Source organism: Temnothorax americanus, unplaced genomic scaffold (genome assembly GCF_048541705.1).
Source record: "Temnothorax americanus isolate GAGA-0224 unplaced genomic scaffold, ASM4854170v1 Scaffold15, whole genome shotgun sequence".
Lineage (NCBI taxonomy): Eukaryota > Metazoa > Arthropoda > Insecta > Hymenoptera > Formicidae > Temnothorax > Temnothorax americanus.
The window spans coordinates 3,681,393-3,707,648 of NW_027509286.1; the positions used below are offsets into that span (position 1 = coordinate 3,681,393).

Genomic DNA, 26,256 nt, shown 5'->3' on the forward strand with positions numbered 1-26,256 from the left:
CTACTTGAACGAATGCAGAAGACGCAGCAAGTGACCAGTTATGGCATATAACCTTGTCAGGTCCGTTGCACGTGGTGGGAGGGGCTGCCAGCAACGCGCTGTGTCGTAATTGGTCAGGCGCGTGTGAAATCTTATGTTCTTGTAACTTGTAAGATACGACAGATGTCTTTCGTTGTTTACGGTAGACTCCATCTGTGTGTGTGAGCTCTCAACTATGATTTAGAACTACCGGCTGCAGCACGCGGGACCAGGGAAGGTAAAAAAGTGCGCTTACATTTAACTTCCCGGATATGGCATCTCCTGCTAACCTTAGCACTCAATCGAGCTCACAAACCACGACGAATGAGCTACTGCGGAGACTGGGTGATAAATTGGCTGACTTCATTGAAAGTCAGCAGCGAACCAATAAGGAGATAACTGACAAGCTTAATAATCTCAACCGCATTGCTGACATGGTGTCAGAGAACAGCAAGCGCATTGCTTCATTGGAGCAAACAGTCTCTGCATTGGCGCATGAAGTCGTGGAGCTTAGGGAAACAAGATCACCTTCGTTGATCCCGAAGGCTCATGAGATGTCAGATGTTGAGCTAATTGTCTCGGGAGTGCCTGCGGTGTCACAGGTCACATCTGACAGGCTTGTGCGGAATGTGTTTGAAGCCCTTGATATCGGGGATCTCACATGTCATATCTTAAACGTGAGATCCATGGTTCGGAAGTCAACTTTAGATACGCGCCGTGATCATTCCTCGCGTGCGGATGAAATTGTCTCGTTGGCTGTTACATTGACCTCCAGTACGGTGCGAAATGAAGTCATGTCAAAAATGCGAAATAAGCGTGTGCTCAGACAAAGTGAGATATGCGGAAACGAATCAAATCGAAGAATCTATGTGAATGAGATGTTACCCAGGGCCACGTATGATCTCTTGCAATCGACTAAGCGCATTGCAAAGGAAAGGTCCTATAAATTTGTTTGGACCAGACGTGGTTGCATATGCGTTAGACACTCGGAAGGCAAGCCTATCATCAGTATTGGCTCGGAATCTGATCTTACGAAGCTGGTTTGACCAGGCCGAGATGACTGTGGGACGCCTGTGAAATGTGAAAAATCTCTTATGTTGTCAACTCAGTTTCGTGTTGCCCAGTTTAACGCCAACTCCCTTCATGGGCACATTGATTTTATTAGGATGCATTTCGCTACCTGCTTCTTTCATGTCATCTCGGTGTCTGAAACATGGCTGCATTCTGACGTCTCAGATGCTCTGGTGGCCCTGGATAGCTACTTCTTGATTCGTCGCGATCGTGAGGGTAGACGAGGTGGGGGAGTCGCCTGCTTTGTTCATGATTCATTGAGGGTCAAGGTTATCGATGTCTCTGCTACGGGGGCTGACATTAGCTCTCCAGAATATCTCATTCTAGAAATCCGCTTGCCCAATAATGAATCAGTACTATTCGCCTCAGTATATAGAAGACCTAAAGGTCTTCTTTTACATGAATTTGCTGAAGCTCTCACGAGTGTGTCACATCTGTATAAAAATATAATTATCGGAGGTGACTTGAACTGTAACCTCTTATCGACTAACTTTGAAGCCAGCCATCTGCGTGATTTACTGTCGGGTATGTCTATGAACATTGTGCACTCCGGGGCTACATACCATACGGCTACTGCCGATTCGTGGTTGGACGTTCTGGCTGTGGATGATAGCGATAAGGTTCTGGCGCTGACGAAGTCTGAGAGTCCGTTTATAGCTGGTCACGATCTCTTGGAACTAACGCTCTCACTTGGAGCAAACCAGACTACTAGGCGTTCTATTACTAGACGTAACTTTAGGAGTATCGATGCCGACGAGTTTCGAGGCTGCCTACAGTCTATTATGGGCAGTCCTGAGTTCCTTGGGCGTATTCAGTCCATAGTTGACGCGGATGATGGTAGCTGTGTCGATGGCCTTTGTGCGGAGTTGTCGGGGGCCATGATTGAAGCGCTTGATACTTTAGCCCCAGCGCGTGTGATTGTAATTAAAAGGCCACCGGCGCGGTGGCTCTCTGAGGATCTCAGGACACGGTTATGCATGCGGAACAAATTGTATAAACAAGCTAGGCGCTCGAACTGTCTACTTGACTACGCTGCCTATAGATTGTTCAGGAATCAACTCAATATGGATATTAAGCGTGCTAAGAGCGAGTTTCACTACAACTCTCTTATTAGAATCACGGACTCGGCTAAGCTTTGGAGAGAACTCGCACGACTTGGCTTAATAAAACAGACTCTAGTCTCTCCATTGCACTTCTTTACAACTAATCAGTTGAATGCGTATTTTGCTTCGATCTCAGGGGCTCAACTGCCTTGTTCGTACGCTGACATGGTCTCATCTATTGTCCATATACCCAGACCAGCACTGCGACTGGAGTTCAATTTCTCAGAGATACAGCCGTGCGATGTCTATAAGATTATTGCCAATGCGCCCCTACACTCGTATGCATCAGGCTCAGATGGTATCCCACTATACGTTCTGCGGATTGCTTGGCCCGTTATTTCCTCGGGGCTTACTGAACTGTTCAACCGGTCGTTAGCGACTTCTACATTCCCGTCGGAATGGAAGCGTGCACTTATTCGCCCGCATTCGAAAATTCGAAACCCACAGTCTCCGTCTGACACGAGGCCGATTGCAAATCTACCTGAGTTGTCGAAGATTCTTGAGAAAATAGTTGCCTCTCAAATTGCGCAGTATTTGGATGAATTCGACCTGCTAAATCCCAAACAATCAGCCTATCGTCCGGGACACAACACTCAATCTGCTCTCTTAAGAGTATGCGATGATATCAGACAGGGAATCGATAATGGTCAAATTACAATCATGATACTTTTTGATTTTAGTAAGGCGTTCGACACGGTGCCACATCCCAAACTTTACATGAAGCTGAAAGAGATTGGTTTCTCTGATGCCGCTATAATATGGATTTTCTCATACCTGACAGGCCGTTCTCAAGCAGTGATTGATGAACTCGGCAATATCTCTGAGTGGCTATTTACGTCATCCGGAGTGCCGCAGGGCTCAGTGCTTGGTCCTCCGTTATTCTCTCTATATATTAATGATATAGGCCGTGTTTTGAAATACTTACATCATATGATATTTGCAGATGACGTTCAGGCCTACCTCTTGTGTTCACTGGCTGACATTGAGCGCGGTCTCGAATTGGTAACTAGAGATGCGAATGCCATTTTTACCTATGCTGAAGCAAATGGTCTTAAGCTCAATCCGAGTAAATCTAAAGTTATTATATTCGGTAGTCGGGCCAATATTAGTAATATCGATCTCAGTCAGTTGATGCCTGTAGTTGTAAACGGTGCACCCATACCTTTTGTGAGTGAAGTTAGGAATCTGGGTGTTATTCTTACATCCAATTTGTCTTGGAAGAAGCATATCTCGCTCATCTCTCAGAAGGTTCATCATGCGCTATATAATCTTAAATTCAACAAGAATTCTCTCTCGACTGCGCTAAGAACAAAGCTTGTCGTCACTTTGATTATGCCTCATATTGATTACTGCTGTCTGGTCTATCACAGCATGACCGACGAGTTGAATACGAGATTACAGAGGCTAGTAAATTGCTGTATCAGATTTATATACAATCTTAGACGTGATGAGCATATATCAGCGTACAGACGGAAATTGGGATGGCTCCGTGTTGAGAATAGAAGACTGTACTTCATGGGCTGCCAGATGTATCGTATACTCCACATGCGATCACCTTCTTACCTTCGTGAGCTTTTCACCACTCCTGATCCATTGTTGAGGAGATCAGAACGTCTGGTTGCCCCCACTCAGACCTTCTACATTCCGGCTCATAGAACAGCTACATACAGGAACTCATTCCATATCTCTGCAATCTATTTCTGGCATTCTCTACCCAGCAACATTACGACTGTATCCTCTTTTCCAACTTTTAAGAGTCTTCTCCGATCATTTCTGCAGGCATCTGAGTTAGACTGAGTCTTTCGGCTTTTCTACCACGTTGAGAGTATGTTTCCTTTGTGGGTGTTGGGCATATCGTGTGGCTGCGTTCTGGCGGTTATGATTAAGTTGCGTGAATCTTTTGGTTATTTACAAGTATCATAGTCTAATTTTGTTACATTACTTTCTATTATAGGTGTTGGGCGTGTCGTGTGACTGTGTCTAGCAGTTAATATTAATATTAGGTTTAAGTTTGCGTTAATTTAGTCGTGCACATAGTTATATAGTTTTAATTATAGTGTTTGTTACATTGCTTCTATATAGCAAAAATTTTGTTATCTGATAATCATTTCTGTTGTTGCTATACAGATTATATCCACATGTTATGTTGTACCTTGCCCTTTAGCTAAGGCTTGGGCATAAAATAAATTTATCTATCTATCTATCTATCTCTCTCTCTCTCTCTCTCTCTCTCTCTCTCTCTCTCTCTCTCTCTCTCTCTCTCTCTCTCTCTCTCTCTCTACATAAATGATATAATCAAAGTCTGTCCAGAAGAGTGTAAGATAAAAATGTTTGCCGATGATACTTTAATATATGTAGAGGGAGAAAGTAGCGCAGAACTAGAAAGGAAAATGAATTCGATGTTTGTTATAGTAGAGAGAGAGAAAAGTGGATGAATATAAATAAGTTAAAAATAAATGCAGGGAAAACGAAATATATGATAATTAGAAGTGTAAGAAAAGAGCTAAGAGGTAATATTATGTTGACATGCTTAGATGGAACTGAGATAGAGCGTGTCGAAATGATGAAATACCTAGGTATAATGATTGACAATAGGCTTAGATTTAGAGATCACTGTGATTATATGCTAAAGAAAATAGGAAAAAAAACGAGTTTTCTTAATAGAATAGGTAGTTATATATCGGCTTATACCAGGTGCACGATATATAAGACAATCATAGCTCCTCATTTGGAGTATTGTGCAACGTTATTAATTGACATGAGTGAAACGGAGCTAACCAGGCTGCAAAAAGCGCAAAATCGAGCTATGAGAGTCATACTGCAATGCAATAGATATACCAAAGTGGAGCATATGCTGCAAGCGCTGCAGTTTATGTCCATAAGACAGAGGCTATATTATAATGTGTGTACATTTATCTTTAAAGCGGTGAACAACATGCTCCCGGAACAATTAAAAGACCGTCTAGAATTAGTGGGAAAGAACACTGATAGGCAAACCAGACAAACCGGCGATATAGCAATAGTGTTTCGTAGGACGAGAAATGCGCAAAAAAGTATTTTCTATGAAGGAGTAAAAATGTATAACGCACTGCCAGCCGAAATTAAAAGATGCGAAGAACTAAAAATGTTCAAACGTGTGCTAAAAGAGTACGTTCTGTTGTATGTATAAATATGTAGTATGTAAAAATAGCTGAGAAAGCTAATAAAGGTCATTCATTCATTCATTCTCTCTCTCTCTCTCTCTCTCTCTCTCTCTCTCTCTCTCTCTCTTAGTAAGTACTGGTCGGTTGTCGATTTTTGTGCTCCTGCATTAAGTGCATACTGCTGCTGTTGTGTGTGGCCTCCGGGCCTTTTTGTTGCAGGTAAAAGCAAGTTGTTTACTGCTTGTCACGCGCTGCATTTAATTTTTCGTGGAATAGTCGCTATTCCGTGTAATTCGGTGACAAGCATTTTTGGAAATTCGGCTATGCTCTTGGAGTTGTTTTGATGAGTGCCTTCTTCCATTTCTTCCACTTCTTCTGCGCATGCGCTGCCTTGCTGTTCTACTCTTTCTTGCACTCTGCTGTTCTTGGGACTGCGCATTGGCTGGACTGTTTGTCACTGACTGAGTAGCACTTTTGGTGATCGGAGTGTACTTGTCCTGTTGGCTGTGCTGCACTGCCTGCTCTGCTGTATCTAATCGGAAGTTGGGACGCCTGTTTAGATTACTAGTGTTTTTCTAATAGACCACTGCCGTGATACGCATTGCAACTGTGACGGGGTGTAAAGTGACACGTTATTATTTATAGAAACCGACTATTTTCTGAGAACTCATGCAGTGTGTATGCACCAGATGTACTAAAGTAATCGCGGGTCAGTCTATTGTTTGCGGTGAGTGTGGTAGAACATTTCATCCGGGTTGTGTTAAGGCATATACCGTTACTAAATCTGCTAGTGATTGTTGCAAAAGATTAAGAATGCCACTAACACCTAGGGATAATCAGAGCTCACAATATAGTTCTACCTCATCTAATATGAGTGATGTCATGCTCTCCCGCACTCAGGATCAAACTCAGACTGAAACAAACAATCTTTTGCGTCAATTAATCGATAATTTAAGGGAATCCGACACCAGAATGACGATTTTCATTGAGAATCAGCAACGAACCAACAAAGAAATCAACGACAAACTCAATCAGTTAAATCGTATCGCGGAAACGGTGGATCGGAACTGTCAGCGTATTGCCAAATTAGAAAGAGAGAGTGAGACGCTGGTGCGCGAAATCGAGACTTTAAAGACTACTCTGTCAGTGTCTCCGTCTTGCGATAATGATTGCAATAAGGTTATGGTGTCCGGTATACCGAGGGCATCAACGGTCATGCCTGATGTGATAGTTCGTAATGTATTTGATGCCCTCGATATTCCCGATTTATCCAGTCACATTCTTGATATTCGAACTGTTGCAAGGAAGCCTCTGGGGCCTGCGGAGAGTCCCTCGATCTCTCACAATACGAACTCGCTTATTGTTACGCTAACTTCTAGAGCTGTTCGCGACGTGGTCATCGCTAAAAAGCGAGCTAAACGTGTACTTAGACAGAGCGAGGTGTGCGGGGGCAGTTCTGATCGCAATATACATGTAAATGAGTTCTTGTCTAGGGCTACATACGATCTTCTGCAGCAAGCGAAATGTGCTGCAAGAGAAAAATTATATAAGTATGTCTGGGTAAGAGATGGTCGCATATGTGTCAGGCGTGCGAATGGCGATCCTATTATCTTTATTGACAATGTTTCTGATCTCGTTAAACTTATTTGACCAATCAGACCTAATACATTAAGTGTCGACTGTTCTAATGGCGGGCTATTGCACTTTCATGTAGCACAATTTAATGCAAATTCCCTTCGTGGACATATAGAATTTATTCGTTTACATTTTAATACTGGTTTCCATCACATTATTTCTGTATCAGAAACGTGGCTCAATGAAAGTGTATCCGATCAACTTGTAGCCCTGGAGGATTATTTTTTGATTCGGCATGACAGAGTTGGTCGTATGGGAGGAGGGGTAGCATGCTATGTACACAAATCACTTAAGCTAAATCTTATCGCTACCTCTGCTAATACCTGTAACAATGCGCCGGAATATCTTATCTTTGAGGTACGTCTGCCGCATGGCGAATCAGTTCTATTCGCGTCTATTTATAGAAGACCTAAAGGCCTGCTCTTGCATGACTTTGTTGAGTCGCTTACTAGTCATTCACATCTTTATAAAAACATTATTATTAGTGGAGATTTAAATTGTAATCTGTTGTCGTCTAATTATGAATCGAATTATTTGCGTGAACTTATGTATAGCTTGTCGTTGCATATTGTAGATTCTGAACCTACTTATCATACTGCGACTTCAGACTCATGGCTTGATGTTTTGGTTGTGGATGATGCTGACAAAGTTTTATCTTTTACTAAATCTCAGAGTCCTTTTATTGCGGGCCATGATCTAATCGAATTGTCCTTGTCACTGGGCTCAGGACCGATATCTAAGCGCTCTATAACTCGACGTAACTACAGAGGCATTGATCATACTGAGTTCTTGGATTACCTCAGGTCCATTGCTGGTGTGGTGCAGACTGCTATTGGTGATGGATCTGAGGTTAATGTCGACGGATTCTGTGATGTTCTGTCTGGAGGCTTACTTGAGGCACTCGACAAATTTGCTCCTAATCGTGTGTTAGTCATTAAAAGGCCTCCAGTACGGTGGCTTACTACTGATATTAAAACTCGTATCCATACTCGAAATCAGCTATTTAAGCAGGCAAAAAGATCAAATAATCTTCTTGACTATGCTACTTACAGACTTTTTCGTAATCAGCTGAACGTAGATATCAAACGAGCCAAAAGTCAATTTCATTTTGACATTCTTAAAAACATCGCAGACCCCGCGAAACTTTGGAGAGAACTTGCTTTACTTGGTCTTGTCAAATCTACTTTGGTTTCTCCACTTCACTTTTTCACTCCTGATCAATTAAACTTATTTTATGTATCAGTTTCTGAAACTCAGTCACCCAGCTCATATGATGACTTTATCTCTGCTATTAATTCGGTTACTCGTCCCTCACATTATCCTGAGTTTGTATTCTCTGCTATAACACCTGACATTGTCCTCCGGCTTATTTCTGAGCAACCTCGTCATTCTTATTCATCAGGGTCTGATGGCATACCACTTTATATTCTTCATATGGCTTGGCCTATTATATCATCGTGTCTAACAGCTTTATTCAATCGCTCATTAGAGACTTCTTCGTTTCCGTCCCAGTGGAAGCGAGCGCTTATCCGCCCTCTGTCTAAGATACGTATCCCTTTGTCCCCGTCTGATACCAGACCGATAGCCAATCTGCCAGAACTATCTAAATTATTAGAAAGAATTGTAGCTTCACAGATTTCAGTTTACTTAACCAAATATAATCTTATGAACCCTAGACAGTCTGCGTATCGCTCGGGCCACAACACCCAGTCTGCGCTTCTGCGTATTTGTGATGATATTAAGAAGGCAATCGACAATGGCCTTCTCGTGATCATGATCCTCTTTGACTTCAGTAAGGCGTTTGATACGGTCCCGCATCTTCGACTTCTTATTAAACTCAAGATCTTAGGATTCTCAGACTCAGTTCTTTTATGGTTATATTCATATCTTACAGGCCGTTCTCAGTCTGTGGTGGATGATGCGGGATGTCTTTCGGCTTGGTTGTTGATGCTTAGTGGTGTGCCTCAGGGATCTGTACTTGGTCCTCCATTGTTCTCCCTCTACATCAACGATATTGGTAAAGTCTTAAACTACTCTGAGCATATGATCTTTGCTGATGATATCCAGATATATCACCTAAGTCTACTCTCCGATCTACTTCACAATCTTAAGCTAATCTCTCAGGATGCTAATGCCATCTTTAATTATGCAAAGGAGAATGGTCTTAATCTGAATCCTGCTAAGTCTAAGGTGATTATATTTGGCAGCAGGGCCAATGTTAACAATATAGATCTCAATCTTCTTCCACCGATAATGGTCAATCAGATACCCTTACCATATGTGAGTGAGATGAAGAGCTTGAGAGTCTTTTTCGAGTCTGATCTTTCTTGGAGAAAACATATCTTATTTGTCTCGCAGAAGGTCCATGGTGCTTTATACAAGTTAAGATTTAACCGGAATTCTCTCTCCACTGAGTTGAGGATCAAGCTTGTTATGACTCTGGTTCTACCCCATATTGATTATTGCTGTTTGGTTTATCATGGCCTGAGTGGTGATTTGAATAGTAAATTGCAGAGACTGGTTAACTGTTGTGTCAGATTCATCTACAACTTGCGGCGTGACGAGCATATAACGCCGTTTCGACGTCGCCTCGGATGGCTTTCAGTGGAGAACAGAAGACTGTATTTTATCGGGTGTCAAATGTATCGTATTGTTTACATGAATTCGCCTGTGTATTTACGTGAACTTTTCACCCCACTTGATCTACTACTAAGAAGATCTGACAGACTGACCACTTTTTCTCATGTTTTCCACATTCCCTTACATAGAACAACTACCTACAGGAACTCCTTCCATCTTTCGTCCATCTATTTTTGGCATGCTCTTCCTGTTCAAATTACATCGGCGTCTTCGTTTTCAATCTTTAAAAGTCTTCTTCGTGCTCATCTGTTCTTTTCTGAATTTGAGTGTTAGTTCGTGTACTGGTCGGGTCGTACTTGCTGGGTTTAGTATTAGGGTTAGTTTTAGTTTTAGTTTTATTTTTTTTTTATTTTTTTTTTTTTTAAGTTAATTTTAAGTATCATTATGTTACTCACTTAGTGATGTATGCGGAAGTAATGCTTATATTTTTTTGTAGTTTGTATACTGTTCTTGCCCTTTAGCTTATGCTCGGGCATATAAATATATCAATCAATCAATCTCTCTCTCTCTCTCCTTTGACGGGCACATTCCGACTGCTTATCATCTTCCGTTTCATTTCGTCGATCGGCTTTGAGAACTTCTCTCTTCAGTGTTGCTCAATTTAATGCGAAACTCTCTTCGAGGTCACATCGACTACATTCGATCATATTTCCATGCTAACTTTTATCACATAATCTCGGTCTCTGAGACATGGCTTAACGCCAATATCTCAGACGAACTAGTTGCTCTGGATGACTACTTCCTTATCCGACATGATCGTGTGAGTCAGATTGGTGGTGGGGTAGCATGTTATGTGCATAAATCGCTTAAGGGTTAGGATCTTAGCTATCTCAAACAACGTCTGTGTTAATGAACCTGAGTATCTTCTTATCGAGGTGCGTCTGTCAAGTGGTGATTCGGTGCTTCTTGCGTCTATCTATAGGAGACCTAAGGGACTCTTCTTACATGAGTTTGTTGAGTCATTAGCTCGATTCTCGCACCTTTATAAGAATATAATTATTAGCGGTGATTTAAACTGCAATCTATTGTCAACGAATTGCGAGGCGCAGTACTTGCGTGGAATCATGTTTAGCTCATCTTTACATATTGTGGACTCTGGTCCTACGCATCATACAGCTTGTTCTGACTCGTGGCTTGATATTTTTGCGGTGGATGATGCGGACAAGGTGGCATCATTCATGAAGTCTGCGAGTCCTTTTATCGCTGGGCACGATATCATAGCGCTCTCTTTAACATTTAATGCTAATCATACATCTGATCAATCCATCTCTCGACGTAATAGTCCAGTCAAATTAGACATTTAAGCTCGGAAGTGAAGCGGTATCAATGAAACCTTTTTAGGGTTGTTGGGGGGATGTAGAAGAGCTTATTTCTGAGTTGTCGGGTTAATCGGACCGATGGGTTTTTAAGGGGGGAGGGGGAATGAAAAATTTTGTTTTTTTGCAATAACTCGGCGAATTTTGACCGTACATGATTTACTACCCCTCATTTTGTAGCTCTTTTAAAGCTCTACAATTTATTTCCTGAAGACCCTAACTTAAAATCAATATTTGTCGAGTTCTAGCGAGTCTCGAGCGCACTCGACTCGACACGCGCCGTCGCATGGCCGATCGTCATCGCGGCGGCGCGCCGCCGCGCCGCCGGCGACGATCGGCCACGCGTTAAAAGCGCGACTTCCAGAGGCTTCCCTGGGCTCAATTTTTAACGAATCTGAACGACTGACCTCTCGTTTTGTAGGTCTCTTTAAGCCCTACAACTTTGTCAGTGGCGGCACATTTCTATCTATTAATGGAAACGAGATAAACGCAAAAAACCGCGACAAAATACATTTTTTCCCACTTTCACCGGCTAGAACTCGACAAACATTGATTTTAAGTTAGGGTCTTCAGGAAATGAATTGTAGGGCTTTAAAAAAGCTACAAAATGAAAGGTTAGTAAATCATGTACGGTCAAAATTCGCCGAGTTATTGCGAAAAAACAAAATTTTTCATTCCCCCTCCCCCCCTTAAAAACCCATCGGTCCGATTAACCCGACAACTCAGAAATAAGCTCTTCTACATCTCCCCAACAACCTTAAAAAGGTTTCATTGATACCGCTTCACTTCCGAGCAAAAGCCTTTTCTTTGTCTAATTTGACTGGACTATAATTACAAGCGCATAGATTGTTCAGTGTTCACTGAATTTCTCGGTTCTATTGCTGGCGAGGTGAGAGCCGCGATCGATGGTTTGTCTAGTGATGCGGAAGTCGATGGATTTTGTGAGGTACTGTCTCATCACTTACTAAGAGCACTTGACACCTTTGCTCCTTTACGTGTGTTTGTTGTTAGGAAACCTCCTGTGAAATGGCTCACGAGGGAATTGGTTGATCGATTGCGCTATCGTAACCGGTTATATAAGCGCGCCAAACGGACTAACTGTTTGTTAAGCTATGCTATGTATCGACTTTTTCGCAATCAGCTAAATGCTGACATCAAATGTGCGAGAGAGAAGAGTGAATTTCACTTCAAATCTCTTATTGGTATTACGGATCCAGCAAAACTTTGGAGAAAGCTAGCACGACTTGGTCTTGCAAAGTCATCTCACACTTTTCCTCTTCATTTCTTTACTTCTAATCAGCTTAACTCTTATTATTCTTCCGTTTCCAATGTTCAACCTCCTTGCTTACACTCTGACTTCATTTCTGCCATTGCTTCCGTAAATCATCCTTCTGATCGTCCTGAGTTTGTTTTCTCACCTATTTCTGCTCAGTCTGTTTTCAGGCTTATTACTGCCCAGTTTATCCACTCTTGTGCCTCCGATTCCGATGGTATTCCTCTCTATGCTCTCCGTATCGCATGGACAGTGGTCTCATCCTGTATTACAACTTTGTTTAATCGTTCTCTGGACGCTGCTTTGTTTCCATCCAAGTGGAAGAAAGCATATATTTGCCCTCTCTCTAAAATTCGCACACCTCTATCCCCGTCTGACACTAGACCAATTGCGAACTTACCTGAACTATCTGAACTATTAGAGAGAATAGTTGCTTCGCAGATTGTTGAGTACTTGAATCAACATAATATCCTAAATCCCAGGCAATCTGCGTATCGTGTGGGTTATAGCACGCAGTCTGCGCTCCTGCGTGTTTGCAACAACATTAGGCAGGGAATTGACGTTGGACTCTTGACCATTATGATACTGTTCGACTTCAGCAAGGCGTTCGATACTGTGTCTCATTTGCAGCTGCTTATTAAACTCAAGGAGATTGGTTTCTCAGATGCAGTTCTAAACTGGATTTTCTCCTATTTGACCGGACGCTCTTAAGCTGTTATTGACGATACTGGCAATCTTTCTGATTGGATTTTCACTTCTTGTGGTGTTTCTCAAGGCTCCGTGCTTGGCCCATTGTTGTTTTCTCTGTTTATTAATGATATATGTTATATACTTTCTTATGTGTTTCATATGATTTTCGCAGATGATGTTCAAATTTACCGTCAATGTTCACCTGCTGATATCCCCCTTGCTTTAGAGCTAATGTCGAGAGATGCCAATGCAATTTTTGAGTATGCTAACAGGAATGGGCTCAAGCTCAACCCAGCCAAGTCTAAGGTCATTATATTTAGTAGTCAAGCTTATGTCAATGGTATCGATCTTGGCTGTTTATCTCCCATTATCGTGAATAACACTCCTTTACCATTTGTAAGTGAGGTGAGAAACTTAGGTGTGGTATTTACGTCCAATCTCTCTTGGACTAAACACATCTCATTAATCTCGCAAAAAGTCCACTTTGCATTGCATAATTTAAAATTTAATAAAAATTCTCTTTCCACCAACCTTAGGATAAAGCTATTTGTCACTCTCATCATGCCTCATATTGACTACTGTTGTCTTGTTTATCATGGCTTAGTAAAGAGTTAAACACCAAATTACAACGTCTTGTCAATTGCTGTATTCGCTTCATTTTTAATTTGAAGTATGATGAACATATTACTCCTTACAGACGTCAACTGAGGTGGCTCACTGTTGAGAATAGGCGGCTGTACTTTCTTGGATGTCAGATATATCGTATTCTTTATATGAGTTCGCCTGTGTATCTCCGTAAGCTGTTTATTGCTCCTGATCCGTCACTGAAGCGATCTGACCGACTAGCTTATTTATTGGCTGCTCAAACTTTCCACATTCCGGCTCACAAAACTACTGCCTACAAAAATTCTTTTCTGCTTTCGTCGATATATTTCTGGCACTCTCTTCCTGGCACTATAAAATCAGCATCTTCCCTTCCTGCCTTCAAGAGTCTTCTTAGTGCCTACTTACATGCGTCTGAATCTGAGTGACTGGTTTATTCCTTTTTCTTCTTTCCGTGCTTGTCCTTTGTTTTGCCTGTGAGGTGCTATTCGGTTGGTTGTGAGTTGCGTTAGTCTTAGTTGCGGTAATTATAAGTATAGCTTTTAAGTTTTTAAGCTTTCTTGTCTTGCTTTAGTCTTGTTGCGCTAATGCAATTAGTTTTAAGTTGCGTTAGTCTTAGTTGCGGTAATTATAAGTAGTTTTTAAGTTTTCTTGTTTTTGTTGCTTTTATTTATGTTTGTATATGATTGCTTTGTTATCTTTTTTGCCCTTTAGTTTTGCTTGGGCATATAAATATATATATCATATATCATATATATATCTCTCTTTCTCTCTCTCTCTCTCTCTCTCTCTCTCTCTCTCTCTCTTGTGTTCTCGCGTCGTCTCCTCTCGTCTTCTCGAATGAGCCTGAATTTCTTGTTCTGGACATTCGGGGCGACGATTGTGAGCCTCTCTTGTTCCCGTCAATGTACCGTAGACCTAAGGGAAAAAACTTCTGTAAATATGTTGATGCTCTCACTACATTCATGCATAACTATAAAAATATTATCATTTCAGGTGATCTTAACTGTAATCTTCTCGCTTCATCTTACGATTCTGATCACCTTAAAGACATGGTCTTACAGTTGTCGCTCAGCATTGTCGATTCGCAATCAACTTTTCACACTCGCTCTTCTGACTCGTGGTTGGACGTTTTTATAGTCGATAGCCTTGATAAAGTTTTATCGTTTCGTAAATCGGATGCGCCTTTCATTAACGGTCACGACCTGATTGAGCTGAAGTACACGTTTGTGGTTCCATCTGCTTCGAATCGTACTTTAGTTCGATGCAGCTACAGAGATTTCGATGGGGCAGGATTCGTCGAGACTCTCGCCTCTACGTTGTCCTTATCTTTCGCCGAGGACTTCAGCCGTAAGAGTCTTAATGGGCCTGACTTAGATGACATCTTAAATACCTTGACTGACGACTTCACGTCCTGTCTTAATCAGTATGCGCCCATCCGCACCTTTCGTGTTACTCGCCCAGCTGCGCCTTGGCTTACTGACCAACTTGCTCGCAGAATTCAACTTTGCAACCGTCTCTATAATACTGCCCAAAGATCGCGAGACATTCTCGATTTTTATATCTATAGGCAATATAGAAATGATCTCACAGACGACTTGAGAAGGGCTAGGGAGCGCTATCACATGGAGAGATTGACTGCTATTTCTGATCCATCCAGGTTATGGCGTGAGCTTGCCAGTCTTGGGCTCATTGAGTCTCCTCTACCTTCTCCGCTCAATTTTTTTTCTCGTGATATTTTAAATGCCCATTATGCCTCCATCTTCAACTGCTTTCCTTCTTGTACACTTTCTCAATTTTCTGACATCATCTCTTCCATAGTACCTGACGCACCACTTTTCAGTTTTACTCAGATCACCTTTGAGGACCTTAGCTCCTTTGTCTCCGCTTCTTCTGTTTCCCTTGCCTCGGGTTATAATCAATTACCTCTATACGCCATAGCCTTAGCCCTGCCCCGGATTGGCAATCTCCTTACGACATTTTTTAATTGTTGTCTGAATTTCAGTCACTTCCCGTCTTTGTGGAAGCGAGCCATACTTCGACCGCTCTTCAAAGTTAAATCTCCCGCTTCTTCTTCGGACACGAGGCCTATTGCTAATCTGTGCGAACTCTTTAAGTTGTTCGAAAAAATTCTACACCGCCAGATTTCGGACTTTATAGCTACTCATAATATTTTCGATGATCGGCAATCCGGTTACCGGAAGGCTATTCCACCCAGTCCGCTTTGCTGTGGTTGCTCCATGACATTAAGTATGGCGTCGACGTGGGTGAGGTGTTGATTTATCTTTACCCAAACCGTCCTCCACCCTTTCTACCCACGCCGTCACTGGCTGGTGGTCTGAGTCGACCTTCGCTTTCACCACTATCCGTTCTATCCTCTCCTTTGTCCTACTGTCCCCCAACACGCAGTCAATCACCGACTCCCCTCTCCTCCCTGTATACGTCTATTCTCCCTCCTCATCTTCTCTAATTCCTCCGTTAAAAATCGCCCACCCATGCTCCTCCAAAAACCTATATAACTTTCTTTCCTCCTCGTTTACCTTGCCATCTTTCGTTCTTCTTTCCCCTTTTCCTTTCTCTTTTTCTCCCTTTTCTACGAATCCCTCCTCCTATCAGCACCTTCACTCCCGTCTCTATCTCCTTCCACCCATTACTTTAGGTTTTCCAATTTCCTGTCCATATTTTATTTATATACACTCCTACTATGTTCCACCACTTCTTCCCTAACCTTGCGACCGCACGCGTCAGCGGCGATTGACACGCGACGTAGTGATGTAAGTAAAGGCAGCGGGGACACCGCAGGCCCAAAGGCGAAAACAAACCCGGGAAGAACTCCGGGAGTAGGATTAACCACAAACCTAGTAAAGGATATGAGGCAAGCAGTACTCAGACAGTAAAAGGAACAGCGGCTCCCATAGGTTAAGTAGGCATAAGTCCATCCTTTTTCCGGACAAGGCGAGAATAGGAACTCGACGCATTATACACGGATCAAGCCGATTGCAGGCCTATCTAGAGAATCTCCCGCGAGTTATCTCCGAGAACAAAGTGTCCCTGACCGCTCGGGGAAGCCGGAGAAGCGTGCAGGAGAGGTCGGCGTCGAGATCCGACCCGTAGAACGTGAGATACCCGACCGTCGGCGATCTCGGTAACCGGGAGTCAGCTCCGGGAATAAAGTGCCCCTGACCACTCAGGGAGACCCGAGGAGCGCGCAGTGGGGGTCGACGTCGAGATCCGACCTGTGGAACGCGAGATACCCAAGCGTCGGCGAGCTCGGTAACCGGAGGTCATCGCCGGGAACCGAGCCCGGGAACGGGCTTATTAGGTCCCCAGGCGGAGTCAGAGGGGGTTGCCGTCGACGGCGAACAGCACCAGGTAGACCCGGACATCTTCTTCGAGAAGTTAGTCCGGATGCCGCAATTGCGGCGACGTGGTAGCGTGCGGGGTAAAAGAGGTGAAAAACCACTACCCTGGGGAAGAGAGAGAGCGTCATCCGTAAGGCAAAAGGCGCGGAAATTTCCACCGCGAACATCTGGCGAACACCTGTCGCGGCGAAAGCGGTAAACACCTATTGTAACTGTGTAGCGTGGAAAATTACCAAAAGAGAAAACGGGTAATACGGCCGGAGTGGGGTTAAACTCCGAAGGTGGGGAGCCACAGCAAGACGCGGGACTCGAGGCAATCTCTCGGGGATCGTTGAACGAGTAAGATCCATTACACGCCGTATATATATCGTGGCCGCGCAAAACTTCGCGAGCGTAAATCGGGTGCGTTGTATTACCTCTCGCGACATCCGAAACAACCGGGAACGCCCGCGTAAAGCGTTAACTGTCGCAATTACTATTGCGAATGGCATACGATTGCCAAACAAATCATTGTGCGCCGTAAAGCGACAAGGCACTTGGCCTCTACAATACCTGTGAACAGCAACTTGTGCAATACGAAGATTTGTCAACAACCAACTGTGTGAATCGAAATTATTGAATAAATTGTTGAGTCATAGCGTGAAATATTTCGAGAATTATCAATTCTACTTACCTTACACACTTACCCGATCCATCGGCGTCAATCCATCGAAGTCCCTCGTTGATCCTGGTCGGCGGTGGCAGCGGCGACACTGGGCAGCGGCGGCGATGATCCATCCGTGGCGGGAACCTGCAAATAAGGAAAATTAGTTAGATTGACGATTCGAGAAATCAGATATACCTACCTTCTCGGTTATTCGAGGTCAAACCGAGTGGCGACCGTTGATTTATAGGACATCCACGCGAATCGCACCATCCTGTAGTACCGTTCGGTTACAACCTCACCTTTATCGATAGCATTCCTTCTTTATCTTTTTTCGTCCTTTTTTCCATTTTGACCCCTACCCTCACCCCTACTATCATTCCTCCTACCGCCCTACCATTCCGATTCTTCCTCCCTGCTTTCTGCACTTCCCACACGTAACCTCTCGGCAGCCTTTCCTTTATCTTTTCTCATCCCTTACCATCCACCCACTTCTCACATAACACCATTACATCCCATTACTCCAGCCCGTTCCAAAACTCTTTATCTTTATTTGTTAATCCCGCCACATTCCAAAAAGCTACCTATATATTCTCTTTCTCTCCTCTCTCTCTCCTCTCTCCCTCTTTCCCCTCTTTCTCTCCAAATCTTCTCTCTAATTCCTCCCTCTCATCCTTCTCAATCTCTACTCTTCTATCATCAACCCGTTACCTCTTTCTTTTCTACTCAACCTACTTTTGCATTTTCTCTCTTTTGCTTTCCTACCCTTTCCCTTGCCCTGCTTCCCGACACCTCCCTCTACTATCCCTAAGCACATCTCTTACCTTATCCCACACCCACCACTCCCCCTCTATCCATACCTCTCCCTGTCCTATCCGTACCCTCTTCACTTGCCTTCCATGCAACTTGATTTACCCTCCATTTTCTTCCCATGTCAAATCTTCCTCTATCCAAGTACTTTTGTCTCTCAATTTCCACTTATTTCTCATTATTCTTGATTTCTCTTCCTCACTTCCTACTCTTACTACTGCCATACCTCCCTTCTCTCTCTTCCCGCATCTATTTTTCTAATCTCCTCTATCTTAACCTCTAAGCCTATCTTTTTCATCACCTCCTCTACTTCCCCCTTTATTCCTCCCGTATCCTCTTTCACTCCTTTTATCAAAATATTTCTCTTCCTTTCTCCCCTCTCCTTCACTTTACACCTCCTTTCCAGCTTTTCCACTCTCTCCTTCCAATCAAACTTCTCCCTACCTCCTCCCTTTTCCCTCCACCGCTTCCTTCTGCACTTTTTCCTCCATCACGAAATCCTCTCTTTAACTTCATTTGCATCCCCTCCAATTTTCCTATCAAATCTTCTATTCTATTCTTAAACTCTTCTCTCTCCCTTCTTCATTTCTTCTCTCTCTCCTTTAGTTCGTTCCTTATCTTCTCAACTTCTTCCACCATTGCCTCCCTTTGCCCCTTCGTCACCTCTTTTAATTCTTCTCTCCCCTTAACCCCTCCCTCAGCTCTTATCCTAATTCTCTCAACAACCCTTTCATATCTATATCTTCTCCCCCTGGTGACGTTCTCACTATCTTCCTACTTTTCTTGAAAAGGTCCTCGCTCCCTTTCCCAACCGCCCCTTCTTCCTTCTCCATTGTATTTTTCTTCTTCTTGAAAAGTTCGTCTATGTTCCCCGTACTATTAATAAATAAAATCCATATTTTTAATGTAAAATACATATAACTTTAGATTAGATTATGACATAAGAACTTGTACAGTTAAATCTTCTCCCCATTTTTCCTGTTCCAGCCATGTCTCTGTCAACCCCCCGACATCCCACTTTCTTATCCTTTCCCAAACCCTTCCTGTTTTCCCTTCACTCCCGCTACATTCCAAAAGCCTATCTTTAAGCTTCCTTCCTGTTCCTTCCCCTCCTCCTTTCTCCTACATTCCTTTCTTCCCCCTCACCCTATTTTTCCTCTCTTTCACTCCTTTTTACTTTCCACACTCTACTCCGTCTACTCTCTCTGACTTTTTTCCCCCCTTCTCCTCAGCACCACTCTCTTCCTCCCTACTCTCCCTCTCCTCCCTCTTCTCTCCGTCCACCCCTCCCATCGTTTCTCCTCCCTCCTCACTACCTTTCCATTTCATTTTTCCGCCTCCCTCTCTTCTACACTTTCTCTTCTTCTCTGTTTTTCTTTCTTCCCCTCCTTTTTTTTGCTCCCCTCTCTCATTTCTCCTTCCATCTATCAGGACTTCTTTTTCCTCATTCCCACTCCACCACCTCCCCTCTATCCAAATCTTTCCGTACTTTACCCAATCTCTCCTCCTATTCCTTCTCTCCTTCTCAGCTATCCTCTCGAGGCTCCATTGCATTTTTCTTTGATTCTTTCCTTCAAGGTCATGTCGTTCTCTATTCTTTTCATCCTCATCCCTTTCAACACATTCTTCTTCTGCATTATTTCTCTTTTTCTTACTCTATCTTTTAACCTAACTAAAACCATCTTCTCTTTCCCTGTCTTTCTTCCTATCTCTTTTACCTCCTTTATTCCTCCCTCCTCCCCCATCTCTAGTTAAAAGTGGATAAAGAAACAGTTGAAAAAGCATTTTTCTCTTTTCCATAGATCAAGAAAAAAAACTTTTTTTAACTGTTTCTTAAATGTTTCTTTGTCGAAAAAGAAACGTTTTTTTTTAACGTTAAAATAAACGTTTTTTATTTAAAAAAAAATTTAACCTATTATTTTTAAAAATGTTTTTAAAAATGTTTTTTAAATTTTTTAAAAATTAAAAAAAATTTTTTAATTTTTAATGGGCTTTAATGGCTGATTGGGCAACATTAGCTTTACCAGATGAGTACCACGGGGTTGCTGGTCGGATTTTGCCCGTCGTGTGTGTGTTGGGGGAGGGAATTTCCGGATGATCTTTACAGACGCTCACGCATTGATGCAGGTTCTAATTGTCAGCAAGAGATCATCCGAATTCAAGGCAGAAATACGCAGTTTTATGTGTGACCATATACCTACATGCCTCCCCACAACACACACACACACACACACCCCGTGCTGCTCATCCGGTAAAGCTATAACGCTGGCGATAACTCAACAAAAATGCATAGGTAACTTTGATACGCCGTAACTCCGCGAAAAAAATCGTACAGATCTATTTTTTTTTTTATTTGTAAGGAAAAGTCCATATTTTACGATGGTTATCATGATATTTACAAAAAAATGTATTCCACCCCGTAAAGTGTGTCAAAATATGCAATTTCTTGGGGGCTCCTATTTAAGCGCGTAATATTATTTAATATTAAATAATATTCTACGCATAATTTTAGAACATTAAGTACAATATTCTAGTAATATTAATTATCTAGTAATATTATAATAGATGGTTATATGTCTCTCTCTCTGCTCTTGATAATATTATATAAATGTTATATGAAATATACGCCTTATAAAAAATCACATATAATATTTATAAACAAGGCAATAAAATGTCACAATAAGTTATAAAATGTGTGTAAAAAGTTTATTGAGATGTAAGAATGATAAACAAATTATAAAACTGAAAGATTTTAAAAAGAAAATAGAAGAACAATAGATGCATTTTAAAGATTATTGTTACACAATACAAAAAAAAGGAAGAACACATAGAAGATTTCCAGTTTTACAAAGTATCTGTACTATGGCATAAATCCCGCATGCTAAAAATGCTAAAAATGTATATCCTAAACAGGAGGGATATACAAGATATCAAACTAAACAAAGAATACAAGAGCTATGCACTTGTATTTTGCTGTATTCCATCATTTATTGGAAACCCTCTACACTTATGTATCATGAAATAACCATTAAACCTTTTACATTCCCTACAGTAATCATTTTACGTAGTCGTAATATATATAATCGTGCCACTTCTACTACATTGAGAAATCGATTCAACTCACGATGGTTTCGTTAAGGGGATCCTGCAGCCGTATGATTTACCGACATTATCGTTTTTAGAATAATCTTTTAATTGGCTTTATAGAATTGCAAAAATCTTTTATCTGTCCTTTATAAAGCCAATTAAAAGATCTATCTAAAAACGATAATGTCGGTAAATCATACGGCTGCAGGATCCCCTTAATATTAATAGTATAAAGAAGTGAAATTACAATATGATAACGAGCGAGTACTGAGTGAGAGAGACAGAGAGCAGAGCGTACGTTGGCAGTGGCCAATAAGAGAGCGTAATGGCGAGAGCCAATGAGCGAGCGAGCGTGATGGTGTGAGTGAGAGCGAGAGAGAGAAGTTGCGAGGGTGGGCAGTGAGACACGGGAGTTCGAGCGAGACGGTTGAGCGTAGGGCTGAGGCCAAGATACCGAGCGTAAGCGTACGATAGCGAGAACCCCCTGTGTAATTGAACAGATTATTAAAGCCTATTATTAAACTACCCGAGAGTATCTTATTCCACGAGCCGCGGCGACATCCTGAGCACTGAGAGTGAAGAGATCGTGTCTGGGCGAATCGACCAACGAGCCCGTTTGGACAGACAGAGATTATCGAGAGAATATCGTTATCATTCAGAAGTGGGATATTCTCGGGGAAAACTGGTGTTGAGATTAGCAGAGATGTCTTCGGATTCCGAACAGGACGACCCCTTGGACAATACGATACGACAAATACATCCCGATGCTAGAAGATCGCCACGAGACCAAGATGGCGACGATGAACGTGGAAAAGCGCGGGAAGACCGCAGTGTTGGCGGGAACTTTCCGGAAACGGCGGGAGGAAGTGCGCGACGATCGTACACGAGCGAAGCGTCCGGCGAGTATGAGGACCTGATATCGGTAGACGAGACCGGCAATATCGACGGAGCGATGGGTGCAGCGGTGTTACCAACGAATATACCGACACGTTCGACATTGGATGATGTGCTGCGTGCGGCGGGGCGTGAAGGAGAGTCTACTGAGGCCTTGTTGATCAGGTTATTAACGCGCACACTTTTAAATGAACAAGCGCGAAATGAAGCGCCGCGAAATGAAGTGCCGCGAAATGAAGTGCCGCGTAACCAAGTACCGCTATATCATGTGATACCTGACTTAAGCAAAAACATTGAGAATTTCACGGGCGATGGTAAAGGTATACGACCGATAAACTGGTTAAACAATATCGAAAGCATGCAGAAGATTCATCAGTGGCCGGAGAATTTCGCGTTAGAGACGGCACGCATGCATCTACGAGGCGGTGCACGCGATTGGTATCGCGCACGCGCATCAACGTTAGTGAGTTGGGAAGCTTTTAAGATAGCGTTCAAGAATACGTTCGTGGTGCCCGAAAGTACATCGGATCGATGGCAGAAAATGATAGACAGAGTGCAACAAAAGGACGAGTCGTTAAGTGCGTATTTTCATGCCAAAACAAAGCTGTGCATGGACTTGAAGCTCGATTTCCGCGATATTAAGGAACAAGTGCTTGATGGGCTGTGGTCGAAGGAGTTGTGTATATCCTTGATGGCGCGTAACCATCATTCGTTGGACGACCTGTTGCATGACATTATGGCAAACGAGCGAGTGTTAACACAACGTGCTACGAGATTGCGGTCCAAAAAGGATCAAGTGAAACCAAAGAGCCAGGGACAACCCTCTGTGACGTCAGCGAGCACGAGCAAGGACAGTAAACCCAAGGATACCGCTAATCCAGATAAACGTCCACCTGTAACCAACGAAGAGGGTCAGCCGAAGTGCTACAATTGTAAAGTCTTTGGACACATTGCACGTGATTGCCCAGAAGAGCCGCGCGAGTTGTTGTGTAAATTGTGCAAGAAGAAGGGTCACACACAACGTCACTGTCCAGATGCGAAACCGACGACTAAGGCGGAAGTGAACATAATTGATGAGAAGAACACGAACACGATTAGTAAATATGTGAAATTAGTGCGACTTAACGGACGACAAGTGAAGGCATTGATCGATCCCGGTAGTTCGGACTGTACTGTCAAAGCAACGCTAGTGTTAAGCGAAGGATTCGAGGTAATACCAACACGATCCGAGTTGAAGGGTTTCGGACCAGCGCATTTTGTAGTAACATCTCCGGGTATTGTGAAAGCCGAGATAGACGTGGACGGCGTGATTGTACCAGACATATTAGTGCGAATAGTGCCTGACGATACGCAGAGTTTCGACGCGATAATCGGTCGATCATTTACGGAACAACCATATGTCGAATACCGTAAAAGCGGAGACGAACTGATTTTCTCCAAGCGGGAAGATTCGTATTTATCTGTTGTAGAGCCGAGTGAGACTGCGGAGGAAGTGTCGATCGTCACAGCGCAAACTGATGTCAGTGTGCCACCAACATCCGTCCAGATCATTGACACGGTGTCGGTCAACGATCATTATGAAGTTGCCGTGCTGAACATGGAAGCCGAGCAGCTGACTGTGAACAAGGGAGAGTGCATCGAGCGAGGCGAGATTATACGTGTGCCTATGATACCGAAGCGAACGCTGGAGATGGTTAGCAGTAGGCCTATCACACGAGAAGATTTGGATATCGGCGAGGACCAACCAGAGTGCGTGATTAAGGAGTTAGTCGAACTGTTGAACAATTATCGCGATTGTGTGGCAATTGACTTATCCGAGTTGGGTAAGGCGACAGATATCGAAATGGACATTAAAGAATTGCCGAATAGTAAACCGGTTGCGTCTAAACCATATCGAGCAAGTAAATCCGAACGAGTAGAAATGCAACGAATAATTCAAGAGTGGCGTGACGCGGGTATAGTGCGTGATACAAACTCCCCTTATGCGAGCCCAGTATTGTTAGTTCGTAAGAAAAACGGAGAAGCACGTCTAGTTGTAGATTTTCGTAAGCTTAACAGACAAACACTTCGAATTCCTTTTCCCTTACCTAATGTAGACGATCATCTAGTCGAGATTGAGGACTGTGATTTATTCATTACGTTAGATTTAGCACACGGGTATTTGCAAATTCCGTTATCCGAGGAAGCGATGCCAAAGACTGCGTTTATTACTCCTGATGAAACGGGGGAATTCACTCGAATGATTTTCGGATTGTTGAACGGGCCATTTTACTTTTCGAAGAAAATGAAAAAGACAATGGGACCACTTCGTGAACGGCGGGTATTATTTTATTTAGACGATGTGTTCATACCGGGACGTAGTTGGCCCGATTTGCGCGAGAGATTAATATTAACGTTAGAAGCATTGCGTAAAGCAGGTTTGACTTTGAAGTTAAGTAAGTGTAAATTTTTACATAAACGAGTTAGTTATTTAGGCTTCGAAATTTCGGGCGAAGGTATCGAGCCGGGAGAATCAAAAGCGAAAGCGATTATCGAATATCCGACCCCAGAAAACGCACATGAGGTACGAAGATTCATAGGCATGGCCAGTTTCTTTAGACGATTTATACCAAAGTTCGCACAGATAGCCGCGCCATTACACAAGTTATTAAGTAAGGAAGCAAAGTTCACATGGGGCGAATCAGAGCAATACGCGTTTGAGGAACTTAAAGAGAGCTTAACTAAGAAACCAATTTTGCAACCATTTAAGTCAGATCGTAAAACGGAATTGCACACAGATGCGAGTGCATTAGGATTAGCTGCGATGTTATTTCAACGCGACGAACAAAATCGTTTACGCCTAGTTTACGCGATTAGTAGACGAACAAGTGAACCTGAGAAAAACTACCATTCGAGTAAGTTAGAACTTTTGGCGATTGTTTGGGCGGTCACACGGTTGAGGCCGATGTTAATTAATATACCGTTTACGATAATTACTGATTGCCAAGCGTTATTGTACTTAAGTACGCAGAAAACTGTGAATCCCCAAATAGTACGTTGGAATAATACATTGAGTGAGTATAACTATAATATTGAGCATAGGCCGGGTACGAAACTTGCGCATGTAGATGCGTTAAGTCGAGCACCAGTGAGTGAGAGCAATCATTTGGATGAGTGTGGAGTTTTCACGATGGTAAATGAGTATGACGAGATTGCGATTAACCAGAGTTGTGATGAGTTATTGAAACGTAAGAGTGCAATACTTAAGAAAGCTGTGAATGATAGAAATAAGCATGAGTTAAGTGAAATAGAAGGATACGAGTTAGTGAATGGTATTGTATACAAGCGTCGAGGAGAACGTTTACTTTTCATTGTACCGCGAGCAATGAGGAAAGGATTAGCAGTGCGTTTCCATGATATGAGAGGTCACCCAGGATTGGATCGATCGATAGCGTTGTTAACTGAGTATTATTATTTTCCGGGCGTGCGAAGATATCTGCGACAACATATAGGGGCCTGCATACAGTGTGCGTTAACGAAAGTTAAAACAGGCCGACAAAGCGGTTTGTTACATCCAATACCTCCGGGCGAGCGACCTTTTGCGGTGATTCATGTCGATCACACGGGACCTTTTGTAACGTCTAAGAAAGGTAATAAGTATATTCTAGCAATTATTGATAACTTAACAAAATATGTGATACTACATCCGGCGAAGGATACTAAGACTAGTGGAGTAATACGTGCATTAGAAAAGTTAGTACAAGACTTTGGAGCGCCGCGTAAGATCATATCCGATCGGGGAACATGTTTCGTTGCGGATCGTTTCACCGAGTTCTGTAAGACACACGGAATACACCACACTTTGAACTCACCGCGACATCCACAAGCTAACGGGCAAATCGAGAGGGTGAATTTCACTCTAATTCCAATACTACAAGCGAGTCTACGAGATGACGAAGGACGAGATTGGGACGTTCGACTGCCAGAGG

The 26,256-nt window shown here is 42.8% G+C and overlaps 2 protein-coding genes across 2 annotated transcripts; both read left to right on the forward strand.

Annotated features, from left to right (window-relative positions):
• The first annotated feature begins 290 nt into the window (after positions 1-290).
• LOC143895190 (uncharacterized) lies at positions 291-1,064 on the forward strand. The gene has a single exon (XM_077402156.1). The coding sequence runs from the start codon at positions 291-293 to the stop codon at positions 1,062-1,064; it is 774 nt and encodes a 257-aa protein (XP_077258282.1).
• A 120-nt stretch (positions 1,065-1,184) lies between these two features.
• On the forward strand, positions 1,185-3,989 carry LOC143895191 (uncharacterized). The gene has a single exon (XM_077402157.1). It carries the CDS (start codon positions 1,185-1,187, stop codon positions 3,987-3,989), a length of 2,805 nt encoding a protein of 934 aa, XP_077258283.1.
• The last annotated feature ends 22,267 nt before the right edge of the window (positions 3,990-26,256 follow it).

Bases quoted from the DNA above. Each gene is read 5' to 3' on its own strand.
- LOC143895190 (XM_077402156.1), top strand. From the start codon at position 291: ATGGCATCTCCTGCTAACCTTAGCACTCAATCGAGCTCACAAACCACG.
- LOC143895191 (XM_077402157.1), top strand. From the start codon at position 1,185: ATGCATTTCGCTACCTGCTTCTTTCATGTCATCTCGGTGTCTGAAACA.